General features: G+C 47.9%; 2 protein-coding genes and 1 non-coding gene across 4 annotated transcripts in view; 2 read left to right on the forward strand and 1 right to left on the reverse strand.

Annotated features, from left to right (window-relative positions):
* The window catches only part of SRD5A1 (steroid 5 alpha-reductase 1), a 36,361-nt gene extending 32,746 nt beyond the window's left edge, over positions 1-3,615 (reverse strand). For both annotated transcript variants that reach the window (XR_008201183.1, XM_052659185.1), the window contains exon 1: positions 3,335-3,615. Coding sequence is in view for 1 of the 2 variants with exons in the window: in XM_052659185.1 (XP_052515145.1) it covers positions 3,335-3,615 (281 nt within the window). In the remaining variant the exon portion in view is untranslated. The remainder of the gene's footprint in view (positions 1-3,334) is intronic.
* A 690-nt stretch (positions 3,616-4,305) lies between these two features.
* Positions 4,306-26,064, forward strand: part of NSUN2 (NOP2/Sun RNA methyltransferase 2) — a 32,445-nt gene continuing 10,686 nt past the window's right edge. The window contains exons 1-10 of the mRNA XM_052658982.1: positions 4,306-4,431; positions 4,527-4,684; positions 5,978-6,082; positions 11,418-11,523; positions 14,802-14,873; positions 15,641-15,725; positions 17,699-17,891; positions 19,756-19,830; positions 22,755-22,885; positions 25,829-25,902. Of these exons, the coding sequence (XP_052514942.1) occupies positions 4,345-4,431; positions 4,527-4,684; positions 5,978-6,082; positions 11,418-11,523; positions 14,802-14,873; positions 15,641-15,725; positions 17,699-17,891; positions 19,756-19,830; positions 22,755-22,885; positions 25,829-25,902 (1,086 nt within the window). The 5' untranslated portion in view covers positions 4,306-4,344. The remainder of the gene's footprint in view (positions 4,432-4,526; positions 4,685-5,977; positions 6,083-11,417; positions 11,524-14,801; positions 14,874-15,640; positions 15,726-17,698; positions 17,892-19,755; positions 19,831-22,754; positions 22,886-25,828; positions 25,903-26,064) is intronic.
* Positions 20,928-21,062, forward strand: LOC128066308 (small nucleolar RNA SNORA70). Its single transcript, XR_008201209.1, has one exon. It is a non-coding gene; the product is annotated as a small nucleolar RNA SNORA70 (small nucleolar RNA).

Genomic DNA, 26,064 nt, shown 5'->3' on the forward strand with positions numbered 1-26,064 from the left:
GACTCGATAGACATGAGTCTCAGTGAACTCCGGGAGTTGGTGATGGACAGGGAGGCCTGGCGTACTGCAATTCATGGGGTCACAAAGAGTCGGACACGACTGAGCGACTAAACTGAACTGAACTGAAGCCTTAACAACTTTCATAAGCTTTAAATGATAGTAATCGGGCTATTAGCCTGCTGAATTCTGAGATCTCTATGATGAAAAAGGCAGTGCTACACAACTGCATGGCCCTTGACATCCTTACAGCATTTCAGGGAAGCACCTGCGCCATAATTCAAACTGAATCCTACGTTTTTATACCTGATGAATTCTCTAATATAACACATTTGACGAACCATATGAAAAGTCAGATTTCTGCTTTAAGTGACCCATTCCCTAGTCTTGACGATCTTTAAAAAAAAAAAAAAACTGGTTTGCTGTGGGAGGCTCATGGTTAAACTATTTACTTTTAATTCCACTAATGTTATTAACTTCACCATTTGCATTTTGCTTGTTTCACAAGATTATTATTTCTTGTATTACCAGGTGTATGATGGAGCCTCCAATGAAAATGATGATTAGACTTGGAGCAGCTGATCAAATGTATAGCTCAATATATGATCAATGATTGTAATAGTGTAACTCTAGGCATTTTCATGCAACAAGAGGGAATACTTGCCTGGACCATAACTAGAAGACAGGTGTCCCAACATCTCTGACTGTTAAGATCTAGTCCCGTAATAGCACACTGGGTGGCTTATCAGCAAAAACCTTCTTCAGAACTGGGAACGAGCTTTCCCAGCAAGGAGGGACAAAATGGTTATGAAATGCCCCTCAATGTATGGCTGGATTTATGACCACAAGGGGGCTGTGTCAACTACAAATTGGCAATTAGCAAGATCACTGCCGTCTGCTTGCGGGGAAATTGAACCCCAGGCTGCTATAGCTGTTGACCTTCAACAACCCCTGAGGGAGTTCGTGGTGGAGTGAGGCACTCTGTGCTCCAGAGAATCTAGACGGACAGGTCTTTAAATAGTTGGATGTTTTTAGGAACAGATTTTATGATCTCAATCTTTGCATCTTCTCTTATCTACAGAAAGCACTAAATCCCTTCATGGTGACATCAGATCCTCAAGACTAACAAAAACCTTTTGTAAAATGAGTGCTTCATGGCATTGAACTTCCCCTTCACCAAAACCTTATATATTGACCTTCCCCCACTGCCGCTTTGGAGCAGTCTCTCAGAGGTATCAGAGATGCTGCCTCCCGGGCCACAGTCTTCATTACTACTACTACTACTACTACTACTACTACTACTAAGTCGCTTCAGTCGTGTCCGACTCTGTGCGACCCCATAGACGGCAGCCTACCAGGCTCCCCCATCCCTGGGATTCTCCAGGCAAGAACACTGGAGTGGGTTGCCATTTCCTTCTCCAATGCATGAAAATGAAAAGTGAAAGTGAAGTCGCTCAGTTTTGTCAGACTCTTAGCGACCCCATGGACTACAGCCTACCAGGCTCCTCCATCCACGGGATTTTCCAGGCCAAGAATACTGGAGTGGGGTGCCATTGCCTTCTCCGACAGTCTTCATTTTGCCCCCAATAAAACTTAACTCACAACTCTCAAGTTGTACATCTTTTTTAATCGACAGTGCTCACTGACTTAGGTCAAATGACCGTTGAATAAATTAGCTGCTTGGGTAGAATGGAAGATGTTTATCTCTTCTATTTGGAAAACTTCTCGTTTAGTTGCTCAGTCAAGTCTGACTCTTTGCAACCAATGGACTGCCGAACACCAGGCATGCCTGTCATTCACCATCTCCTGGAGTTTGCTCAAGCTGGAAAGTTTGGAAAACTTAAATGTCCCCAAACCACACGGGCTATGTGTACAGTAATATGAACACATAAGGCTGTGGGTGGCAGCCTTGCTGTAGAGGTTTCCTCTCTTCATGAATGAAACTACTGGCCAGGTTTAGGTGCTGCAAGTCATCGGTCGGCTCCCTGCTTTGGTATGGATTTATGGCAAACTTGGGCTTCCCTGGTGGCTCAGACAGTAAAGAATCTGCCCGCAATGCCGGAGACCTGAGTTCAGCCCCTGGGTCGGGAAGATCTCCTGGAGATGGGAATGGCTACCCACTCCAGTATCCTTGCCTGGAGACCTTCATGGACAGAGGAGCCTTGCAGGCTGCAGTCCATGGGGTCGGTTGCAAAGAGTCAGATGTGACTGGGAAACGCACTGGTGAGTCTGTTACTGAGTTTGCTTACAGGAATTCTCTAGGACTGTCAGGTACAGAGCACTCAGAGAGACTTCATGGAACACCGACTGCACATTTCCAGTGTCTGCTTAAAACTTAAAAGCAGACTGGGATGCAGCTGCCCAGGGGTTCAAGAGAGGCTCAGAGACGCCGGCACTGACTTCTACTGCTCTGTGAAGTGGGTGTCCTAAGGTGGGACCCACAACCAGAGAGGTCAAGTAACCTGCCCACATTCCCAAAGCAGTTGAGCTAAGGTCCCTGACGGGCAGAGAACACCCCTTTTAACTGGGCAGCCTTTCGAAGTCTGAATACAAATTTTCAAATTTTGATTTTAAGCTTTCGAGCAGCCATTTGGTTTAGCTATGCAAAAGTGTGAAAATATTAGTCGCTCAGTTGTGTCCGACCCTCTGCGACCCTATGGACTATAGCCCGCCAGGCTCCTCTGTCCGCATGGATTCTCCAGGCAAGAATACTGGAGTGGGTTGCCATTCCCTTCTCCAAGGGGTCTTCCCCATCCAAGAATCGAACCCAGGTCTCCTGCGATGCAGGCAGATTCTTTACCAGATGAGCCACCAGGGAAGCTGTGCAAAAGCCAAAGCCTAAGACCCAGAGAGAGTCCCAACTTGTTACAGACCTGAAAGGTACAGACACAGCCAATGAGCCTTCTTCACAAAACCCAAACATCTGTAAGTTAGCTTAAAGACCTTAGGTGTGTTTACCGCTTATTTCTTGGAAGGCTACTTCCACAGTGCTGGAGGCACCTGCCTATATTGTAGAGGAGAAAGTCCCTGAACGTGACCCATTCAGTAACTGGAAACCAGACCCCCAAGGTGCATCTGACCGGGGGAAACAATCCTCCCCTCAACAGAGTCCACGATGGAACTAGAAAAGCAGGAAGACGGCGCTGGGGGAGAGAGAGCAGGGGCGCACGGAGAGGGCGCCAGGACCTGGTGCACAGGTGCAGGGAGCCGGCCCGTGGTGGCACGAGGGTGGTGCACCAGGGGCGGCGGGGAGAAGGGGGCGCACCAACCAGGGGCGGCGGGGAGAAGGGGGCGCAACAGGGGCGGCTGGGGGAAGCGCGGGGCCGCCCGCTCTTACCGTTGCGCATAGTGGACGAGGAACATGGCCAGGAGGATGCAGTTGGGCCAGCGGTTGAGGCGCTCGGCCGGCGCGCCCGCGCACGCGAGGAGCGGCAGGGCCAACGAGGGCAGCTCCTGCACGGCCCAGGCGGCCCGCGCCGGCAGCTCGAAGGCAGAGCCGGGCGACGCGTAGCGCCCGTAGGGCGAGCCCACCAGCTTCAGCAGCACGTAGCACACGACGCCCAGGGCGCATTCCAGGTAGGCGAGCGCGTCCAGCAGGAACCGCTCGGCCAGCTCCATGGTGGGTGACGGCAGGCGTGCTCCATGGCCCGGCGGCTGCGTCGGGCCACATATAGGGCGGCGGCGGCGGCGGGCGGGGTGAGGTGAGCGGGCGGGAGGCGCGGTTACCTGAGGCCGGCGACCGCGGTCAAAGCCGTCGGCCCGGACCCGCCCCCTGCGGGCGGCCCCGGAGCCACGCGCCACCCGTCTCCCTAGGCCAGGCTGCGCGCCGGGGACCGGGTGGGAGGCCCAGGGCGCCCGCTCGCCACAACCGCACGGCCAGAACCCCGCCCATTCCAGGCCCTCCCCGACCGTCTCACCAATCCTGGGTGCGCGCCGCGGACCCGCCCCGCCCACGCGCCTAGCGTCCCCCCAGGCCCCGCCCTCTAGACCCCGCCCACTCCGGGCACTCCCGGACCGTCTACCTTAGTGCGCGCCGGGGACGGGGCACGACGCCCGCCCGCCCGCCCCTCCCACGCTGCTAGAGCCCCGCCTACTAGGCCCCCGCCCACTTCGGACCCTCCCCGACCGAGCGTCATTTCCGCGGTGCGCACGCGCGACCTCGGGCTGCCCGCATCGGTGCCTGAGCCGACGCGGAAATCCTTGCGCTCCTGCAGGTCCCTCCCTCCCTGCAGGTCCCGGGGAGGCGCATGTGCGGACCAGCGGGGTCCTCGAGCTGCAGCCCGGAAGTGCTAGCGGCCGACGGTGGCGGGTCGCGCAGTGCGGGCGGCGTGCGCGGCCGCGTGGGCCATGGGGCGGCGGTCGCGGGGCCGGCGGCTCCAGCAGCAGCAGCAGCGTTCCGAGAGCGCGGAGGACGGCGGAAAGCGCAATGGGGCGGTAGGACCCGGGGGAGGGCGGGCCGGGGCCCCGAGGCCTGCGGGGCGGCGAGGGGCGGCTTTGCGGCCCCGGGTGCCAAGTTTCTCACTCCTCAGGGCTGGGAAGGCGGCTATCCCGAGATCGTCAAGGAGAACAAGCTGTTCGAGCACTACTACCAGGAGCTCAAGATCGTGCCGGAGGGCGAGTGGGACCAGTTCATGGGAGCGCTCAGGGAGCCTCTCCCGGCCACTTTAAGAATTACCGGTTACAAGAGGTAAGGGGGTCGTGCCTTTCACGTTTCTCGGAGAGTTGGGGTTTAGAATGCCCCGGGTTTAAAACGGACATGTATTTCTCCCAAGAAGCACACGTCAGCGGTGTGGATGCCAGAGCCTGGAGGCTTTGAGAGGAGGGAGCACGGGTGTCCCAACAGAGTACGGGGAGGAGGACCTGGCAAGTTGGGAGGTTAGAATCAGACACGAGTGTGCAAGATGAGAAGCAGTTGACTCTTGGGGGCCCGTTGACGATGCCCCACCCTTTGGAACACATGAGAACCTGTGACATTAGTGAGTGTGAAGTGAAGCTTATGGTGGTGGTTTTTTTTTTTTTTGAGTCGTGTAACCGAGCACGTGGGCTTATTGCTAGCTGCAGAATGAAAAGACCAAATAAAGAGGCAACAGTCTTGGAGAAAGCGAAAAGGCTTAAGATAGTCAAGCAAGGAGACAGGAGGCAGTGATCAGCTCCTTCCCGTCAGCTGTTGAGCAGGGTATTTATCCATGGAAGTAGGGAGTAAGTGGAGCAGGGGGCCCGGGAATGATGGGTGGAAATTAAAGGTAAGTTTCCAGCGTCCCCTGCAGGTGCAGCTGTGCTTCATCCCTTTTTATGTGCAAGTTTGGGGTGGGGAGCCTGTTACATGTGGTGGCTTTTCACTTTGTGATGTCTGAAGTTTACTGTGGGTTATTTAACTTATTAAAAACGTTCATTACGAATATTTTGGCCTCAGCCCATGGCATGTGGGATTTTAGTTCCCAGACCAGGGATCAAACCTGCACTCCCTGCATTGGAAAAAAATAGTCTTAACAACTGGACCGCCAGGGACTGTTCCTGCTGTGGGCTGTGTTAGTCCTTTGATGTGCCTCTGCTGGGCAAAATGGCCTTTAGGACTGTTGTGGTCAGATCCTGTTTCGGCGGTCTCCTTCGAAACAAACTTAGAGATGTCATTTAATCAAGTTGTTTCTTCCTTATGAACCTTTAGTGTGTAAGTTTCAGGATACGGTTGCAGTTGTACCTTTTGAAGATGACCTGAAAGTGAAAATGGAACTCGAGGGATGTTCAGGAGAGAAGGAGTAGAATAGTATTGTATGTAGTTTTCACCTTTTAGAGATTAAAGGACAAGGATTGTTTAAGCTTTGAAAGAATACAGTAAAATGGTAGTAATTAAAGAATGTCTTCACTTGGCACACAAGGATGGCTTTTGTTACAAAACACAATCTTGGGTTTATAAAGAGATAAGATGTCTTGAATTAGCTTTCCAGATTGATTTGAAACTTCAAAAAATTTTTTTTGATAGCCATGCAAAAGAGATTCTCCACTGCTTAAAGAACAAGTATTTCAAGGAACTGGAGGACCTGGAGGTGGATGGGCAGAAAGTTGAAGTTCCACAGCCCTTGAGTTGGTAGGTGTAACACAGCTTCATTCTGTTGGATATTTCTCTGGGATTTTAATCTTTGTCGCTTGAATTTATTTCTTGGTAACCCGTTTGATTTTGGCACGAAAGAACCTATATATACTTTTGAGACATTTTCCTGTTCTTATTCCCAGAGCTTTTTTTCACTGTTACTGCACACTCGTGTGCAAGTTTCCCTTTGTGACTTGCAGCGCTGTGTATTGAAGTCTTGATTTCCGTCAATTTTTCCAAGTCAGTCCAGCTTCTTTTCTTCCTCGATGTCACCATTTCCACCATTTCTACTTAAACCCTTGTCTTCATGTCAGAACTGTTGCAGATTTAATGTTGTTTTGCAGGGCCTAGCATAAGACCAGGTAAGAGTCAGAGGCTGGGAGACATATGGAGTGTAGCCAACATTTGATTTTGCTAATGGCTTGGTTTATTGCATACGAACACACTACACAACAGAAGTTAGTCACGCAGAGAAGGAAAGGAAAGGGGGTGATGGAGGAGGCGTCTCGGCATGAGTGTCGGCCCCCTGCCTGCAGCTGGGCCTTGGGACAGGTGTGAGCTGGAAGTCCCCGTCTGTCTGCCAGCGCCTCCAGTGGCATCTGTCTGTCTGCAGCAGTTTCTTCATCTTGCAGCATCAGGTCCTTTGACAATGAGCCTTCAAGCCCCCGTCTCAGTGTCTTAAAGTGTCCGTCAGTGGGTGTCTTAACAGTGATAATCTGAGACCTCCTCTTCATCAGTCGCCGCTTCTGTTCCCATGATGTCTTTCTGAGGCATGACTAAACAGCGGATGTTTCCGAATAGTCCTCACAGAGGTTCACGTTGGGCACTGTGCCTCCATTTCGAACTCCTCGACATCGCCCAAAGTCGCACAAGATGAGTGGGATTCCCGTGACTGTAAATCGCATCATAGCTCCTCGCCCGGTAAAGGCCCAGCAGGACTGCGTTAGCTGTCCTGTCTGTCTCTGTCTCCAGGGCCCGTGCTCACCCTCCTTTTATCCTCGCTGTCCTGTCGGAGTCTCATGGCTCATTTGTGTGTCTTGATCCAGCTCAGGCGTGTGAAAGCGGTCCCGTCTGTCTTGTGAATGGCCCAGAGAGTCAGGCACAAACCACGGTGGTGCCAAGGCCGGGGCCATCAGTTCAGCTCAGCCGCTCAGTCGTGTCTGACCCTTTGCGACTCCATGGACTGCAGCACGCCAGGCTTCCCTGTCCATCACCCACTCCTGGAGCTTACTCAGACTTGTCCATTGAGTCAGAGATGCCATCCAACCATCTCATCCTCTGTCGTCCCCTTTTCCTCCCGCCTTCAGTCTTTCTCAGCATCAGGGTCTTTTCCAGTGAGTCCATTCTTTGCATCAGGTGACCAAAGGATTGGAGTTTCAGCTTCAACATCAGTCCTTCCAATGAACATTCAGGACTGATTTCTTTTAGGATGGATTGGTTGGATCTGCTTGCAGTCCAAGGAACTCTGAATAGTCTCACAGCCTGGGCTATGGAAGTCACGAAGTGGTTAACAGTTACACATTGCAGATTATCAACTTTCAGGTACTGAGAATTCTCACAAAAGGACGACAATACATTTTATTTATTTATTTATTTTTTTCAACAACACATTTTAAATGATTACTATAAAAAGGTGAATTTAACCATCATTGCCTGGCAGTTTGTTGTTCAGTAGCATCTGACTCTTTGTGACCCCATGAACTACGTCACACCAGGCTTCCCTGTTCTTTGCCATCTCCTGGAATTTGCTCAGATTCTTGTCCAATGAGTTAGTGATACTGTTTGAAAGCATTGGTTCTTTGGACCCCAGCCTTCTTTATGGTCCAACTCTCAGAGCCATACTGACTACTGGCAAAACCATAGCCTTGACTAGGTGGACCTTTGTTGGCAAAGTGATGTCTCTGCTTTTTAATAGACTGTCTAGGTTGGTCATAGCTTTTCTTCCAAGGAGCAAGCGTCTTTGAATTTCATGGCTGCAGTCACTGTCTGCAGTGATTTTGGAGCCCAGGAAAATAAAATCTGTCACTGTTTTCACATTTTCCCCTTCTGTTTGCCGCGGAGTGATGGGACTTTGATCTTTGTTTTTTGAATGTTGGGTTTTAAGCCAGCTTTTTCACTCTCCTTTCACCCTCATCAAGGCACTCTAGTTCCTCTTCACTTTCTGCTTGAGAAGATGAATTTAACCAGCGTTTCCTGACAGCTTTTGAAGTTTTAACTGTACAAGTGTTTGATGTATCTTTTTTCTTTGGCTAACTTTTGTTCATCACAAGCCAAAATGAGGTTTTCATTGTTCCTGGTCTGTGCGTTTGCTTGCTTTTCATTCTTTTGTTGGCCGTTTGGATGTTCAGTGTCCATATCACAGATGTGCACAGCATCCACGGTGGAATGAGTACTGAGTGGCCAGATGCTTAAATCAGATCAAAACCAAATGTTACCATTACAGAGCGCATTTCTGGGATCCAGGAGTAAGCCTGCAGTATTACACCAAAAAATTCCATGATGGCTTTTTTGTTAAACAGTTTTAATCAGAGTTTAGAAGCTTGACTGTTAGAGAACAGGAAAAGGACTCTGATGCCAGGTGCTGAGGCCAGCAGATAAGGAAGGTGCCTCCCTCTGCTGTGTCTGCAGCATCAGCGAGTGTGGTGGCCGTCACATGACGAGCGGGTCCCCCTCTCAGTCACTGGGGTGTGCACTGAGCTCTTGGACTGTGCCATGGTTTGGAGATTTGATGGATGGCCCCAATGCTCCAAGTTGGGGTGTCTAATGTTTTCAAAAGCAGATTTAGGATTGTCTTTGCACATTTCTATGCATAATAATCTTTCCTGCTTTTGCTGCCTCAAACAGTCACCTGGAAACATTTATTCCTTCTACCCTGTGTCCAGAAGTGCAGCATTCCGATGCAACGGCCTCTGCCTGTTCTCTGCTTCTGGGCAGAAAGTGGAGCTGGAGAGCCAGCCCCCTGGGAAAGGGTGTCTTTCTGGGCTGTCCTGGTGGAGTTTTCTTCCACAGTCCCAACCTGTCCAGAATTAGTCTTGCTATTTTTATTGTTCTCTGCAAACTACAGTCGGACTTTGGTTTAATTGGCCCATTGAATGTTTAATGGCTTTTTTTCACTCTTGATTGTTGAACTTTGGATCTTGGGGGCAGGACCATTCAATTCCAGACCTCTTGGAAGGCCCTGCAGGTATTCTGTGGGTGAAGAATGCAAGGAGTCACCCCACTAATAGCCAGGCGTAATAGCCGGGCCTTCTCTTCATGATTCTGTTTGATCCAGTTTTCTGAACACAGCTGACGGGTCTGAGCAAAATGTTGAAAGATATGAGTTCCTAATACTCACCCTTTTTTCATTATCAGTGACAACTGTGAGACAGTTTTATTGTATAAACATTAAATCAAATTCACTTGTAAGGTGTGGGATATCTATAAATCAGTAAATAAAGCAGAAACATAAAATACTTTCTGGTGGTTCTTTATATTGTGGAAATTGCAGAAATAGATCTTAATAGTCTTTTAACCTTTTGAGACATAGCGGGATGTAATGTAGGAGAAGTATTTTGGGGGACCAGGTTTTCTAGAAGGAATGTTATGTATAGGACTTACAGCGTGGGCAGGTTTCATTTTTTTTCTTCCCTTTCATAGACTGGGAACTGTGAGGGATTAAAGCATTTTTTAGAAGGCCTTGTTTTGACAATGAGTTGTTGCAAATGTACCTTATTGTCATTCTGTTTATGTTCTTTTTAACTGAGTTGATGATGAGTTATCCTAGATGTTATATATAGAGGGAGACTTTTCTTTTTAACTCAGTCTGTCTTTGTAGTTAACTGTTTGAAAGTTAAGTAATTTTCTCATAAGATGGAAAGCTTTTGTAATTATAACTTACTGTCAGATTTTATTCTTGTAATAATAAATTTACATTTTTAACTACTGGAAACTTAGCTAATAAAGCACATAAAGAAATACTCCCTCGAGTTATACCTAGAGTCTGCTCTCTATTAGAAAATGAAAATCCAGCTCTGTACAATAAGTAACGGGAGGCACCATTCAGATGAGTGACGTGTGGTGGTTTGATAAGGTAGTTACTGGCACGTGTGCTGCCGTTGATCACAGACAGCTCCATTTGCCAGGAATCTTACGAAAGCAGATGTTTGGCTATCACCAAAGGCCCGTAGTCTTGCCTGGGAAATCCTATGGACAGAGGAGCCTGGCGGGCTGCAGTCCATAAGGCCGCAAAGAGCTGGACATGATTGAGTGCAAGCACATAAATACACACAGAGTTGCAGAGGAGCGGCAGGTTCCATTCAGTTCCACAGCTGGAGCCAACCCACTTGAATCCCGGCCGCTCACCTCTGGGGAGGCCACAGGGAGTATTTATAGCTAAACGCTTTTTAAAATTGCCTAATAAGTATGATTGCATTTTGGTTTTGTATTTTTGAAACAGGTTAAATATTGAAGAGGGAAGCAAGTATAAGAAATAGAAACAAAAGTTCCAGGACATTTTGAGGGTGGCCATGAACAGGTTCAGCCAGTTTAATCTTCATAATTTGGTGGAAAGCACTCATCAGATACAACTCGTGATAAAAATGACAGTTGAGCAGTTTCTTCACATCTTAAGCCTCAGTTTGTCTCTGTCAGGTAGTCACTCCGATTTTCAAAGCAAACGTGTTTTTCAAACATTCCGTTCCATTTCCACGGCCGTCACCTTAGCTGCGGTTTGACCCATGGTGACATTGTGACCCCGCGTTGTTAAATTGAGCTCAGCATTATAGCTCAGGGTTAACGCTCAGTGCGGTAAGGTTTGCCACCGAGTGCCGCGCGACGCTGAGCGTGGCCCCACGTGTCCTGTCCATGTACTGACCGTGCTGCCGGACCTAAGTCAGTGGACAGGTGCACCGGCCGATGAAACCACACACTTCCTCATCTGTGGTGGCAGCGTTTATACACCGTTCAAGTACGTTTACATAGATGGCAGGAAAGGCTTTGTTCTTCGGTCTGTATAAACATCAGATTAAGGCGTTTTTTATTTCCGAGGTTTGGGGGTATATAGAACATTTCACGATATTATTGGACTGCTTGGTTTGAGAAATAGTGAAAAAATAAACAATTACTGTAATCAAATGCCGGACATTCTGATAGCTGCCCCGCGGCATTATTTCTGTTCTGTGTGAGCCACGGCCCGTCTCGGGGAGCTGTGTCTGCTGCGCGTCCTCGGGGTGTGAGCAGCCAGCACGCGGCTGGGCGTCTCACTTGGCCCGTGAGCTGTGTAATGAAGGCGCTGTGAAGGGCCCGCTTCAGTATGTGTAACCGTTACGTGTTTTACTTTCCTTTCGGTCAGGTATCCTGAAGAACTTGCCTGGCACACAAATTTAAGTCGAAAAATCTTGAGAAAGTCTCCACAGCTGGAAAAGTTTCACCAGTTTCTGGTCAGCGAAACTGAATCTGTGAGTAGATGACTTCAGGCTTGCTGGTTTCCTTGAAGCCTTAGTATCGCAGTTTTATCTCAACCACGCTTGCCACTGGCAGTGATTAGGTAGATAAGGCACGTAGAAAAGCACCCTGAACTCATTGTGAGCACCCCTGTAACATCTGGTAACGTAGGCATTAGTAGCGCCTCTGATCACGCAGAGTCCCGGGGGCACCGGCACGGTTGTCGGGGTGGCTTCTGGTGTGGGGTGGCTTCCGGCGTCAGGTGGCTTCTGGTGCCATGGTGGCTTCCGGCGTCAGGTGGCTTCTGGCGTCGGGTGGCTTCTGGTGTGGCTTCCGGCGTCGGGTGTCTTCTGGTGTCGGGTGGCTTCCGGCGTCCGGTGGCTTCTGGTGTCGGATGGCTTCCGGTGTCCGGTGGCTTCTGGTGTCGGGTGGCTTCTGGCATTGGGTGGCTTCTGGGGTGGCTTCTGGTTTCGGGGTGGCTTCTGGTGTCGGTGGCTGCAGCCACGGCTGGGCCTGGCACTCTGTCCCCGGCCCCCCACGTTGGAGCGTGTTCTGTCTGCTTTCGTGTCCTTTTGGGCTGCACATGCCGGGTGCCTTTCTTGCAGAGAAGGTGATGGCTTTTATGGCCATCTTTATATTTTATTACAAGTGCTATACTACACCTTCGCCAAACAGAACAGCATCTAAATGTGATAGGTTTGGTTCTCGTAAAATGACACGGTCTTTGCCCCCTGGTTCCTCAGCCGCCGCCTGATTGCCGTTCAGTCACTAAGCTTCTTACCTTTAGCTCCACATGTTCCCCAGCGAAACAACCGTCCCCGCGCGCAGTGCGTGGCTGAGTGAGCGCCGTGCGCGACGGGCGTCGGCAGCGTGGCAGCTCCCTTTCACTCTCTTGTGCGGCATCGGGAGCGCCCCTTCCTGTATTCTAGCCTCCTTTGCCGGGCCCGGACCCCCGAGTGCCACCAGATGGTTTTGTTTCCTTGTTGCCCTGAGCTTCTCTGTCCGCTTGGCGGGATTATTTGCTTCCCATGATTCTTGCCTTGAAGCCACGGCCAGTTTAGAAGCGCTTCACTTCACTCGGTTCTGATCTGCTCAGTGCACAGCTGCGTGCTCTCCTGCTTCCTGTCCACTCGGGTGAGCTGGCAGGCAGGCTCCTGTTGGCCTCCTTTCCCACTCCCACCGTGTTGAGGAGCACAGGGTGCTGGGCAGCGCCTGTGCCCCCTTGTTTGCACAGAATTGTGCAGAAAGGGCTTCTCTGGCTTGGCATTTAACCTCCGGGGGTGTGTGAACTGTCGGAGAAAGTGCAGGTTTGCACTTCGGCAGAGCGTTGGTAATCCTGGGTCCATGTGAGGTGAGTGACGAGCACGGGGTGGCTGTTCAGACAGGAAGCGCAGGTTGTGAAGGAGCAGAAGCCTCCTGGTAGCTGACAGTTTTTGGCTTTTTGTTGGGCGTTCAGTCCTAAGCTGTTAAAATAGAGTTGTGAGTGTCACAGGTGCTGGATTTTTCAAAGAATCTTTGAACAGTCGAACATGTGAACAGATGTCTTGACCCAAGGGTGAAGGTGTGGAGGATGGCTGATTAGTGCGGAGGTTTAGTTGTCTGCCTTCGCTGAGGCAAGGAAGCAGTGGTTGATGGGGCGGTGTCCAGGAATACAGAGCAGGTGTGGGCTGCTCCTGGAAACAGGAGAACCAGGAAATAGAAGGCACAGTTTCAGCTGTGAGGGGACACTTCTAGGGGGACTTTCTGTCCTGTGTGCGTGTTGTACTTGAGTTTCTAACGAGCTAATGTCATTCTGACAGTAATGCCAAAGAATGCTCAAAGTACCACACAATTGCACTCATCTCACATGCTAGTAAAGCAGTGCTCAAAATTCTCCAAGCCAGGCTTCAACAATACGAGAACGGTGAACTTCCAGATGTTCAAGCTGGTTTTAGAAAAGGCAGAGGAACCAGAGATCAAATTGCCAACATCTGCTGGATCATGGAAAAAGCAAGAGAGTTCCAGAAAAACATCTATTTCTGCTTTATTGACTATGCCAAAGCCTTTGACTGTGTGAATCACAACAAACTGGAAAATTCTGAAAGAGATGGGAATACCGGACCTCTTGAGAAACCTGTATGCAGGTCAGGAAGCAACAGTTAGAAGAACAACAGACTGGTTCCAAATAGGAAAAGGAGTACGTCAAGGCTGTATATTGTCACCCTGCTTATTTAACTTCTATGCAGAGTACATCATGAGAAACGCTGGGCTGGATGAAGCACAAGCTGGAATCCAGATTGCTGGGAGAAATATCAATAACCTTAGATATGCAGATGACACCACCCTTATGGCAGAAAGCAAAGAAGAACTAAAGAGCCTCTTGATGAAAGTGAAAGAAGAGAGTGAAAAAGTTGGCTTTAAAACTCAACATTCAGAAAACTAAGATCATGGCATCTGGTCCCATCACTTCATGGCAAATAGTTGGGGAAATAGTGGAAACAGTGGCAGACTTTATTTTTTGGGGTCTCCAAAATCACTGCAGATGGTGATTGCAGCCATGAAATTAAAAGGCGCTTACTCCTTGGACGGAAAGTTATGACCAACTTAGCATATTAAAAAGCAGAGACATTACTTTGCCCAAAAAAGTCCATCTAGTCCAGGCTATGGTTTTTCCATTAGTCATGTATGGATGTGAGAGTTGGACTATAAAGAAAGCTGAGTGCCGGAAATTTGATGCTTTTGTACTGTGGTGTTGGAGAAGACTCTTAAGAGTCCCTTGGACTGCAAGGAAATCCAACCAGTCCATCCTAAACGAAATCAGTCCTGAATATTCATTGGAAGGACTGATGCTGAAGCCAAAACTCCAATACTTTGGCCACCTGATGCGAAGAGCTGACATTTGAAAAGACCCTGATGCTGGGAAAGATTGGGGGCAGGAGGAGAAGGGGATGACAGAGGTTGAGATGGTTGGATGGCATCACCAACTCAATGGACATGAGTTTGGGTAAACTCTGGGAGTTGGTGCTGGACAGGGAGGCCTGGTGTGCTGTAGTCCATGGGGTTGCAAAGAATTGGACACCACTGAACTGACAGTCGTGATTCTGATGGACAGGGATTACTGTCTTTTGATAGTGGCCATTTATCCACTAGTAGAAAAATTGGTCTTACTTGCTGTATACCCGATAGTACTAACTTTGTTGTTCTGTGTATGGTTATACAGTATTTTCTTAATGCATTGGAAATAATGCCCAATATTAATTTTTTCTGCTGTTTTTAATGCCGTTGCTGACTTTTAACAATTTCATTTTCCAAGGGAAACATCAGCCGTCAGGAAGCCGTCAGCATGATCCCACCGCTATTGCTGAATGCCCACCCTCACCATAAGGTACTCTGAGCCTTACGTGGAAAATGCTGGTGTTCATCTCTCTGTTTTGTTGAGACCTTTTATCTTAATGTGGTTCCTCATTTATTTTCCCTTTTCACTTTGGGTGAAGTGGAAAATGATATGTATTTTACATTAGGTTCTTATTGTGATTTTTACCACTCAATTTTTTTACTTAGTGTTGAGATTATCTTCATTCTTTCTGATTGACTCAATCAGGTTGAAATCACAGTGAACCCATACCGAGGGCGAATTCCGACCATGGTTCTGTGTTCTTTTTGTGAATTAATTTTTTATTGCACACACATCCCTGTGAGGGCAGATGCTATCACTGTCCCTGTTTTTCCAGATGAGAAAAAGGAAGCAAAGAGAATGGAGGTAATTGGCTTAAAGTTAGAAGCTAGTTGTCAGGGGCCAAACTGAGATTGGACCCAGTGACCTCTGCCCCATAGCGTTCTGTTACAAGGCTTTTTGCATTTAGTATCTTTACTCATCATCCCTGAATGTATTTTTCTGCTGGTTTCTAGTGCTGTTTTTGTTCCTGTTTCTTGTGGAGCAAGTATCTTTCTCCTTCTGTGGTTTGGGGTCAATATATATTAGGGCATCCCAGTAAATTAAATAGAACATATGCCGTAGGTTTATCTTATAAATAAATGTGCTTAGGTCCTAAAGTAGAAATGAAAAATAATTTTTTAAATTGTTCTAAGTTTGATGTAGGATAGTTGGTTTATATAAAGAAAAACATCAAATGTTTTCTTGCTTTTCACTAGATCTTAGACATGTGTGCAGCTCCCGGGTCAAAGACCACACAGTTGATTGAAATGCTGCATGCGGACATGAACGTCCCCTTCCCAGGTATGTATGGGGGTGGGGGGTGTGCTTCTTTGGTGGGTGGTGGATGAGGAAAAGAGCAAACACAGTGACAGCTTACGGTGAATGGTGTGATCTCCGAAGAAGATTGAGCTTCGGGACCAGGGACCAGGCTTGATTGCTCAAGAGCTTTTGTGTAGCAGAGTTTTATTAAAGTATGAAAGGGACAGGGGAAGCTTCTGACATAGACATCAGAAGAGGGGCGGAGAGTGCCCCCCTCGCTAGTGTTAGCAAGAGAGTTATATCCTTTTTTAATTAGTTATTACAGTAAATCAAAAGAATGTCTCAGGTTTGTAAAAATTTTACCAGACCCGCTCCCACAATTCACGTTTTAGGAGAACAGGATTAGAACTCCACAGTAGAAAGGTCCTACGAGACCCACTTCCATCATGTGCATTCTGAGATACCAGGATTAGTCAGGTTTCAGGAAGGAGAAACTGTCCTCAAGCAGGATTGCTGTTACATAATTCCTAAAGTGAAGTCGCTCAGTCGTGTCCGACCCTTTGCGATCCCATGGACTGTAGTCCACCAGGCTCCTCCGTCCATTGGATTTTCCAGGCAAGAGTACTGGAGTGGGTTGCCGTTTCCTTCTCCAGGGGATCTTCCTGACCCAGGGATCGCACCCAGGTCTCCTGCATTGCAGGCAGACGCTTTACCCTCTGAGCCACCGGGGAAGCCCGGCATGTAATTCCCAGGACAGAGTTTAAACTGGGTTATTTGTTGTGTAATCATCAGTTCCAGGCTTAAAGGAGGAAAAACAAACAAACAAACAAACAAACTTAGTTGTGTGTGACTAAGACTAAGGAATGTAGAGAAAAAAGAAAAGATGTTTGTCCTTTCCGCCTCCTTGAGAGTTCCAGGCCCCTTTTTCCTCCTTGGGTACCCAGGACTTCTTATCAACCTGCCTAGGAATTGACTGTCTCTACAGGAGGCGTCAGGCAGCTGGGCTTCCTGTCTCTGAAAGTAGAGCTGGGTGCTGTGCACGACCCCGTCACTCGTGCCCTCGCACGCCCCGTGGAGAGGGGCCTTCAGTTTAGCATTATGCGTGGTCTCTGTAAAAGCACATGGTGTTTCTTTTTGAAGCCACAGTAGGTAGATTTTTTTATCTGCCTGCTGAAAATCTCTCGCTGCTTCGCACCCTGGTTGCATTACGCGGGATCTCTCATTGCAGCACGCCTGCCCTCGCCGTAGGGCTTGGCCCAGGAGTTGACCCCCAGCATGTGGGATCTCAGGTCTCCCACCAGGGTTCGGACCCACGTTCCCTGCATGGCGAGGCAGAGTCTTAACCACCAGACCCCAAGGGGGGCCCCAGTAGGTTGATTTCAGTTTGCATTTTCCGGAGTCCCTGTCTCACACTGGGGTTTTGGTTCTCTTCTGACAGTTAGTACCTGTGTGAGAGGCGGGAGGATGTAGTTTAGAGCCAGTGTCAGACTCCCCAGGTTCAAATCCCACTGGCGTCTGGTAGGTGACGTTTCCAGACTCCACATGGGAAATGAGGCTTCAGTCTTGACCTTGAAGGACATTAGGTCGATGGCAAAGGTCTGAGCCTCCCCGGCAAGTGGACCCTCAGTCCCCACCTCACTCTGGGAGCTGACGCTCAGGGTCTGGAGTGGAGCCCCAGCACGTGTGGCCTATTTTAAACACTTGTCGGGAGACTCTCTTAGTTTCCACGTCTTTCTCTCCTCACCCTCCCTTTTTTTGTTAATAGTCAATGGTAGAAAAGCTAGTTTGGGCAAAATAAGCCATCCAAAGTGAGGAACTGTTGGCGAGATAAATTTTGAAGGTTTGACATTTTAAGGGACTTGAAACCCCTGCCAAGCCACCTGCTTCCTTCTCCTGGACGCGGCCCCAGTTCCTGCCAGTCTGAGGCTGGGTTGCGGGTCTCGCCTGCCAGCCTGGGGGCGAGCGCTGCCCCCTGTCTGCCAGCTTTGCCCGACGCCGCGCCTCTGCGTTCACAGAGGGCTTCGTCATCGCCAACGACGTGGACAACAAGCGCTGCTACCTGCTGGTGCACCAGGCCAAGCGGCTGGGCAGCCCCTGCATCATGGTGGTCAACCACGACGCGTCCTGCATCCCGCGCCTGCAGGTGGACGTCAACGGCAGGAAGGAGGTCCTCTTCTATGACCGCATCCTCTGTGACGTCCCTTGCAGGTACCTTCAGGAGGCCGGGAAGCCCAGCGTTCCGCGAGAAAGCAAGTCAGAGTCCAAAGTGAAGCTGCACATGGGAGCGTGTGTGGCGAATCTGGTCACAGCTGGTTTGAGAGAGGCAGTGTGAGCCTCAATCAGAAAGCAGAAACAGTTTTAGTGATAAACTGGAAGAGATCAGAGAGGGGTGGTCTAATGGCCTTGAAAGGGAACGTGAAGAGCAGTGGAGAGCAGTGACATCACATAGAGCCTTGTTGCGGGCATTGTGCCAGGAGTGAGGTGCGAGTGTTCACTCTCGCCTGCTTGTGGTGAGTGTAGATACAGTGTCACAGCGCAATAATCTGTGTTGACACTGGGTGAGTCCTGAGTAGGACATCCAGGGGTTCCATGAAGGTTGGCGAACTCATGCATTTGTACACGTATCTTTCTTTGAAATTTATTATGTTAGATTTTTATAGTTTATTAATAAAAGAACTTCAAGGCATAGCTGAATTACTGAGTTTTTCCAAAAAGGAAAGGGTAAAACTAAAGTGGGTCAGTTCCCAGAGGCAGTGCCGTAGATGTGGATGTCAAACGTGTCTCTCTGAGCTCATGACTTGGTGAGACTGTTATACAGAACCCTCCGTTGTACTTTGTTAGCCCTGAACGCAGCATTTAAGGGGATGCATTGTTATCAAGTCCTGTCTTATTTAAATACATGGTAGTTTTACTGCTGGTGGCAGAGCTCAGTGGTGGTATGACTGCGTGTCAAACACCCGGAAGAATTCTCCTTCAGAAAAGTTGAAATAGGTCATGAGCTGCAATCGTTTTTTTTATCTCGGATTGCAGGTTTTTAGTTTTCTTTGGGATTAGATGTTTTCCCACTCCTGTGGTTTTTTATCCTCTTTTTTTTTTTTAAATTGGAGGATAATTGCTTTACCATGCTGCGCTGGCCTCTGCCATGCATTCCCGTGACTCAGCCTCGGCGGGTGTACATCCGTCCCCTCCCTCCACCTCCCCCCACCGCCCCTCCCCTCTAGGCAGTCTCAGAGCACTGGGTTGAGCTCCCTGTGTTCTTGTGATCAGAGATGCCACACTGTGACCATGATGTCACCTCGTGGGCTCTGAGTTGTAAGCCGAGGCAATCAGAATTTTAGTCCCCACAGTACAAGCAGGGGATAGCATTTGAAAGCCATTATATCTTACAGGACATTTCCACCCTGCGGAGCCTTCACCCGAAGGACGTGTGGCTAGACCCACAGTGAAAGTCACATTTTACAGGGAAAGCCAGCGGACACAGAAACTCCTCCAAAAACCTGGGGCTCAAAATTAGACCCGGACAGAAAGACTGATTGATCAACTGTATTATAAAATTTACATGGGAGTGATTTCTGTTAAACAAAGGTAGAAATTTAAAAAAATGTTTAATACAGAGAACATTCGTGGTAAAGAAATAGGCTTACTGAATTTGCTGAGGAAGTCCTTTATAAGTTTATTGTTATTCATGTAATTCTGGTTAAAATGCTACTGTTGATCAGCAAGTTTCTAAGTAGCAGGATCAGATTGTTATCTGTGTTCAGAGTTCTGTCCTAGGTCTGGAGATGGTGTTTTGCTGATATTTCTCTTAAATGGAAGCAAATTACTGTCTCTTTGTTGAGTGAAGTTTCCTACTCAGATCTTTTATTTTCTTGTTGAATTGAAATTAAAATATAATTAGAAAGCTTAATGCATTGTAGTGTCCTCCAAACAGAAATAGGAAGTTTATTGGTTTATGAAATAAGTTTACCACTTACTTTCTCCGTGGCACTCGTAATACCCTTTAGCTTGGAGTATTAAGCTCCAGTCATCCTCTGGTACAGAGTTTTAAGTTCTTCAATATCTTTCTTTGCAGTGGAGATGGCACAATGAGAAAAAACATTGATGTCTGGAAGAAGTGGAGCACCTTAAACAGCTTGCAACTACATGGGTAAGTCAACTGTACCTGGTGGCCCTGGGTGACTAGGAGGTGAGTGAAGGTTTATAGTCGAATCCCTGAATGTGCAGAGCTTCAGCTGGATGACTGCAAGCCTCAGAGCTGCCTTCCTGAGTATGCCTATTTGTCAGGAGTTGTTTCTGAAACCTTTCAAGAGTAGGACACTGAAATTGTATACGTTTCAGGTACACATTTATCAAAAATGCCTTTTATAAAAATTTCCTGTGATATTTCAGACATGTTGTCTGTGAAAAGACTGTTTTGTACTAATATTTATCCTTTCTGTTTTCAGTTCTTGTGAATTATTTTGCCTTTTAACATCTGATCTCAGAAATATTTATGGCTATATTAAAAAAATTTTTGGAAAGTTCTTAAAACTGAAAGGAAAAAGGAAATCTTATAACTCATGTATTTTTGTAATTCTTCGAGTATTATAGTGTTTTCCTGTGCATAGGGATTTTTAAAAATTGTACTGTCTCTGGAGCTTTGGTTTCTTCCTTTCATTTAACATCGGAATTATAAACGCAGAGCTGTGGTGACCTAGAGTGTGCAGGCGTGTGACCTAGAGTGTGCAAGTGTGTACTCGGTTGCCCAGTCGTGTCCAGCTCTTTGCGACTCTGTGGACTATAGGCCAGCAGGCTGCTGCGTCCATGGGATTTTTCCAGGCAAGAATACTGAAGTGGGTTGCCGTTTCCTTCTCTGGGATATCTTCCCCACCCAGGGATCAAACCTGAGTCTCCTTCATTGACGGGCGGATCTGTACCACTGAACCACCACCTGGGGAGCCCTGATTAGAGTATCCTAATGAATATTTTTGTAATCCCGATACTAATCTGTATTATTTAAATTTATTGCTTAACTACTCTGATAATTGCGGCGGGGGGGGGGGGGCGCTGTGGGAAGCAAATTTCACTGGTACAGAAAAAAAATATTAATGAAAGTTAAAAAAAAGTATCTGTAAACAATGTTGATACTAATCTACATTATCCAAATTTATTACTTAACTATTCTGATAATTGAGAAAAAACCAAAATCCACTGGTGCAGAAAAAAATAATGAAAGTGAAAAAGTATCTGTAAGCAATGTTGGTTTTGCAGCCAATTAAGCCGACTGTGCTCTTTTCCTCATGGGGGCCCAGTGTGCAGTGGCTGCAGACAGCAGCCTCCTTGGTAGTGTATGCAGCCTGTTGCCTGTACAGGTTGCCCTAAGCGACCTTGGAGACACTCTTTCTAGTGGGCATTCATGACTGGCCTGCTGTCCCCAGTCTGTCCCTGGGTTGGGAGGATCCCCTGGAGAAGGAAATGACAACCCACTCCAGCACCCTTGCCTAGAGAATCCCATGGATAGAGGAGCCTGGTAGGCTACAGTCCATGGGGTCACAGAGAGTCGGACACAACTGAGAAACTTCACTTTCACTTTCATAAGCAATGTTATTACTGTTCTGTTAACCTTTCCCAACATGTGAACAAGCAAAGCATAAAGCTAACAACTGAATTCAATGTATAAGGAAAATTTCACTATTAAAAAGGCCATACAGATACATGATTTTTCTTTCTATTAGCAGTTGGTATATTCTAAACCTAAATTCCTGTTTCATGTGAAGCATTGAATTGATATAGTTAAGTAATAAATTTAGACAGTATAGATTAGTATCTACACTGTTTATAGATACTTCGTTTGTTTTTCAGTTATCAGAATAGTTAAGTAATAGATTTAGATAATATAGATTAGTATCAGGATTACAGAGGTCATCTGGAATAATCATAGTCAACACTTCGAGGATGCCATCTGCATTCACATGTACACACCGAACGTAGGTTATGCATATTAATCGCATCACATTGGACTTCCCTGGTGGCCCAGTGATGAAGAATCTGCCTGCCTGTGCAGGGGACGTGGGCTTGACCCCTGGTCCAGGGAGACCCCGTGTGCCTTGGGGCAGCTGAGCCTGTGTGCCGCAGCCGCTGGAGGCCTTGTGCGGAGAGGCTGTGCTCTGCAGTGGAGACCCAGCGCAGCCAAAAATAGAGCAAAAATGAGTGAGTGAATGCGCCGAATTCACTTTAAAATGAGGCGTGTCACATAGACTTAGAAGATGAGATTTACTTTCACAGAGGAACATGAAATGGAGTTATGTAGAAAAACTTTTTAAAAATGGAGTTACGTTGAAAATCTTGATATTCAAAAAGGTATTTCTTCTGTGGAGAGCCTTATGAAGAAAAGGAAGGTCTTTTAAAAGATTGGAGACACTATTTTTGTGAGCGGCACGTTCTGGATTCATGGGCATCGGTTGCCCCGCCCATGGGAGGTGAAGGATTCCTGCAGATGCGTTCCTGGCGTCTCCTGTCTCCTCAGCCTGCCGGGTTATTACTCTCACTGTCATTTTGAAAAGGGCAAGTTTTGTAATAATTCAGTTGGTTTCCCAAATTCTCTCCATAATTTTACCTCGGAACTATATTGGGATGCGTTAAAAATAATGAAATAGTGCCATTTGCAGCAACGTGGATGGACTTGGTGATGATCATTCTGGGTGAAGTAGGCCAGACAGATAAAATGCCACATGATACCACTTATATGTGGAATTAAAAAACACAGCAAACTAGTGACTGTTACAGGCGAAAATCAGGCTCACAGATACAGGGAGCAAACTGGTGGTTACCAGTGGCAAGGGGAGGAGGGACAGTATAGGGCTTGGGGATTCTTGTTTTTAATCAGCACAGAGCACCGTAACTAGGTTTACACTAACTTCGTTTAGAACCTTAAAAGGTACGATAATGAGCGTTGTTTATTTTACAGAGTGTTTTGTATTTTGCTGTAAGTTTGTCCTAAACTCTAATGAATACCTGCTCTAGTAGGTGCCTGTAATGTGTGTGCCATGTAGTCGTGCTTGGTCTTAAAGTAACCTAGTATCCGGCCCTTAGTTTACAGCTACGGATCACAACGCGGGGCGCTGAGCAGCTAGTGGAGGGGGGCAGGATGGTGTACTCTACGTGCTCGCTGAATCCCATCGAGGATGAAGCTGTCATAGCGTCTCTACTGGAAAAGAGTGAAGGTAAGTGTGCAATGAATCTCTAAGAAAATGTATTTCAGAACCTCTGTTGCTGTAGTGCGTTTTCCTGTAGACTTTTTCTAACTTTGTTCATGGACATCAGCTTGTATGATTAGTCCATAAACCCTACAGTGAGGTGTGTGCATGCTTGTCAAGTCGCTTCAGTCGTGTCCGACTCTTTTCAAGCCTGTGGACTGTAGTCCCCAGGCTCCTCTGTCCATGGGATTCTCCAGGCACGAATACTGGAGCGGGTTGCAGTGCCCTCCTCCAGGGGATCTTCCCAAACAAGCCCACCTGTCTTAACGTCTCCAGCATTGACGGGCAGGTTCTTTGCCACTAGCTTCACTTGGGAATCCCCAAAATGAGGTAGCCCTGATTAAAAACATGCTTCTATAATGAATTTGTCATTTTTCATGAGAAATGTATTTTGCCTGTTTTCTTTCTGTAAGTTTGAAAGGTGGTATCAGATCCTTTACCACACCGTTGCATTTGTTAAGTTTTAGTTGTGGTAAAACACATAATTTGAAATTATGCAGTTAATTTAAAACATGCAGTTCCCTGGCGTAACTGCGTTCACTCTGTTGTGTAGCCAGTCTCCCGAGCTCTTGCAAATGAACTTCTAGGTCCGCTGAGTGGCTCCCCCATGTCCTCCGCCCCCCTCCCCCGGCTGTGTTTTCTGTCTCTGTGTGACTGCTCTAGGTATCTCCTCGGAGCGCAGTCATGCAGCATTTTTGTGTGTGACTGACCGGCTTATTTAGGATCATGTCCCCAGGCTTTATTCATGTTAGATTATATACTCTCAGAATATCCCTCGTTTTTAAGGCTGAAAATATTCATTGTATGTTTAGACCGTGCTTTGTTCATCCATTGATCTGTCCGTGGACGCTTGGGTTGCTTCCACATTTTAGTTGCTGTGAATAACGCTGCTTTGCACATAGCTATACCAGCAACTCTTGGAAGAAGACCCTGCTCTCAGTTCTTTTGGGTGTATCAGTTCAGTTCAGTCCAGTCACTCAGTCGTGTCCGACTCTCTGCGACCCCATGAATCGCAGCACGCCAGGCCTGTGTATGCAAGTGAAATTGCTGCAGCCTGTGGTAGTTCTGTGTTTATTTGTTGAGGGCCTGCAATACTTTTTCCCACAGCAGCCACACCGTTTTATGTTTCTGCCAACAGTGCACAGGTTTTCCAGCTCCTCTGCATCCTCAGCAGCACTTGCTATTTTCTGCTCTCTTGAATATTAACAATCCTAATGGGAATGAGGCCTTACCACACTGTTTTACACTGAGGGACCAGACTATAAGAACGTTTCATGTGTTCATGTCAAATATTTCTCCTTTCATGTTTTTGCTGAAATGTTAACCTTTTCCATCAAATTCTCCTTAAAGCAAATAGTGGGAAATTTAAAACTAATTACATCTCCTGAATAGAATGCTGCTTGTGTATGAAGCAGGTTGAAATGTAGATCCTGAAGCTGGTGTGCCTTTCCTGAGATGGTGTCCACGACTGTCTCAGCTCCTGTTACATTCTTATAAGTGGCTGAAAGGCCTGTGCTGTGAGGTCAGCCCTCCTGTTCTCACCTCTGCGGTCCTTTGCATTTGAATTTACTGTGTCATATTTTGTTCCGCTGTACTTATCTGAACCCTTGATTTCTGTATCATGTTTTCCGTATGGAAAAGCTCCACACTTTTGGTGGTGCTCTATTTCAGAAGGCCTGTGAAGAGAAAGGCCGTGGGTAGTGTAATTTGACAGTAACGAGAGTCCTGCTCTCCAAGCATTTTCTCACTGGGCAGGTGGGTTTCTGTCTGCGTTTTGCTGTCACAGCTGTCTCTTTGCACGTGGTTGCTCCAGACCACACCGTGGCTGTCTCAGTCCCGTGCTCCGTCACAGGCATGTGTGTAGACGTGGCTTCCTCAGACCATGACTCTTGCCGGGTCTTGTCCTCTGCATCTGCTGGGGATTTTAACTGCAGGAGTGGGGCTCCCACCTGAACATTCTCAGACCCAGCAGGGGGGAAAGGTGGCCAGTAAGCGTTCAGTCTGTGCTCGCCTCTGACCCAGATGCTGGCAGAGTCAGTGCCGAGCCCAGGCAGCATTGGATTGAGAAAACCAGTTTCCGTGTTGGTGCTGTTACCTGGTGCTTGTATTTAGAAGCCAGAATATTTGGATGTACCATGGAGGCCAGCGTGACGCTTTTGTCGAAGGTTTCTCACTGTTGGACCTCCGCCTTGGGGATTCTTCTGCTTCGTTTTCATGAGTCCTGCATTTTTCACAGCTTCCATGGAGCTCTGTTGGATTTTCCTTTTCGGGAGGTTGTCCATGGATCTGTCTGCAGGTTGTGGTGGGTGGTTCATCTGAGAGGTCTCCTGTAACGCCCCGGAGCAGAGCTTCTTGCAACGGCACGCCTGTGAACACTGCTTTAGACGGGGGCTGGCGTCCTGATGGCCGCTTTAGAAAACCAGCTTGGGCCTGAAGCTGAATGTTTAAAACTGTCCACAGTTTCATCGTGTTGCTTTTTGGACCTGATATGTTTGTTCGAGATAAAGGCATGCAGATGCAGATCATCTCCTTGGCTCCCAGGAGCCAGCCGAGCACGGGGTCCAGCCCTGTGTGCATTGCTGGGCCGCCTGCCGCCACTGTGTCTTGGGTGCAGCGTGGACTCTGCAGCTGCTTCCTGCAGCGGCTCCTCTGCTGCCCTTTACCCACGTGGCGGCACTTGCTCTAAGTGTGCAGTTCCGTGGTCTTGAGTGACTCTTGATACTCCACCGTGGAGAAGAGCTCATTTACGGTCAATCCCTGACCTACCCCAGAAGTCTCTGATCTGCTCTGTCTGGGTGGGTCTGCCCTCCCTGGACAGCCTCTGTAAACAGGATCTTGACAGTGTGATCTTTTACAGCTGTTTCCTTTCACTGGGATAACGGGAGTTTTTGTTTTGCTGTTGACCTGCAGGTGCTTTGGAGCTCGCCGATGTGTCCTCGGAGTTGCCAGGACTGAAGTGGGTGCCTGGGCTCTCGCAGTGGAAGGTAGTCTCCCTTAGGACTCTGGCTCAAAAGGGCGGGTCAACTTACTAGGCCTCTCAGAGTCGTGAGAATTCTAAAGCACCCACTCTAGGATAACTTGAAGAAATGGTTTATTTGATTATGCAACTTAGGATCAGTTGCAGAATTACGTTTAATGACAAACGG

Source organism: Budorcas taxicolor, chromosome 20 (genome assembly GCF_023091745.1).
Source record: "Budorcas taxicolor isolate Tak-1 chromosome 20, Takin1.1, whole genome shotgun sequence".
NCBI classification, from domain to species: domain Eukaryota; kingdom Metazoa; phylum Chordata; class Mammalia; order Artiodactyla; family Bovidae; genus Budorcas; species Budorcas taxicolor.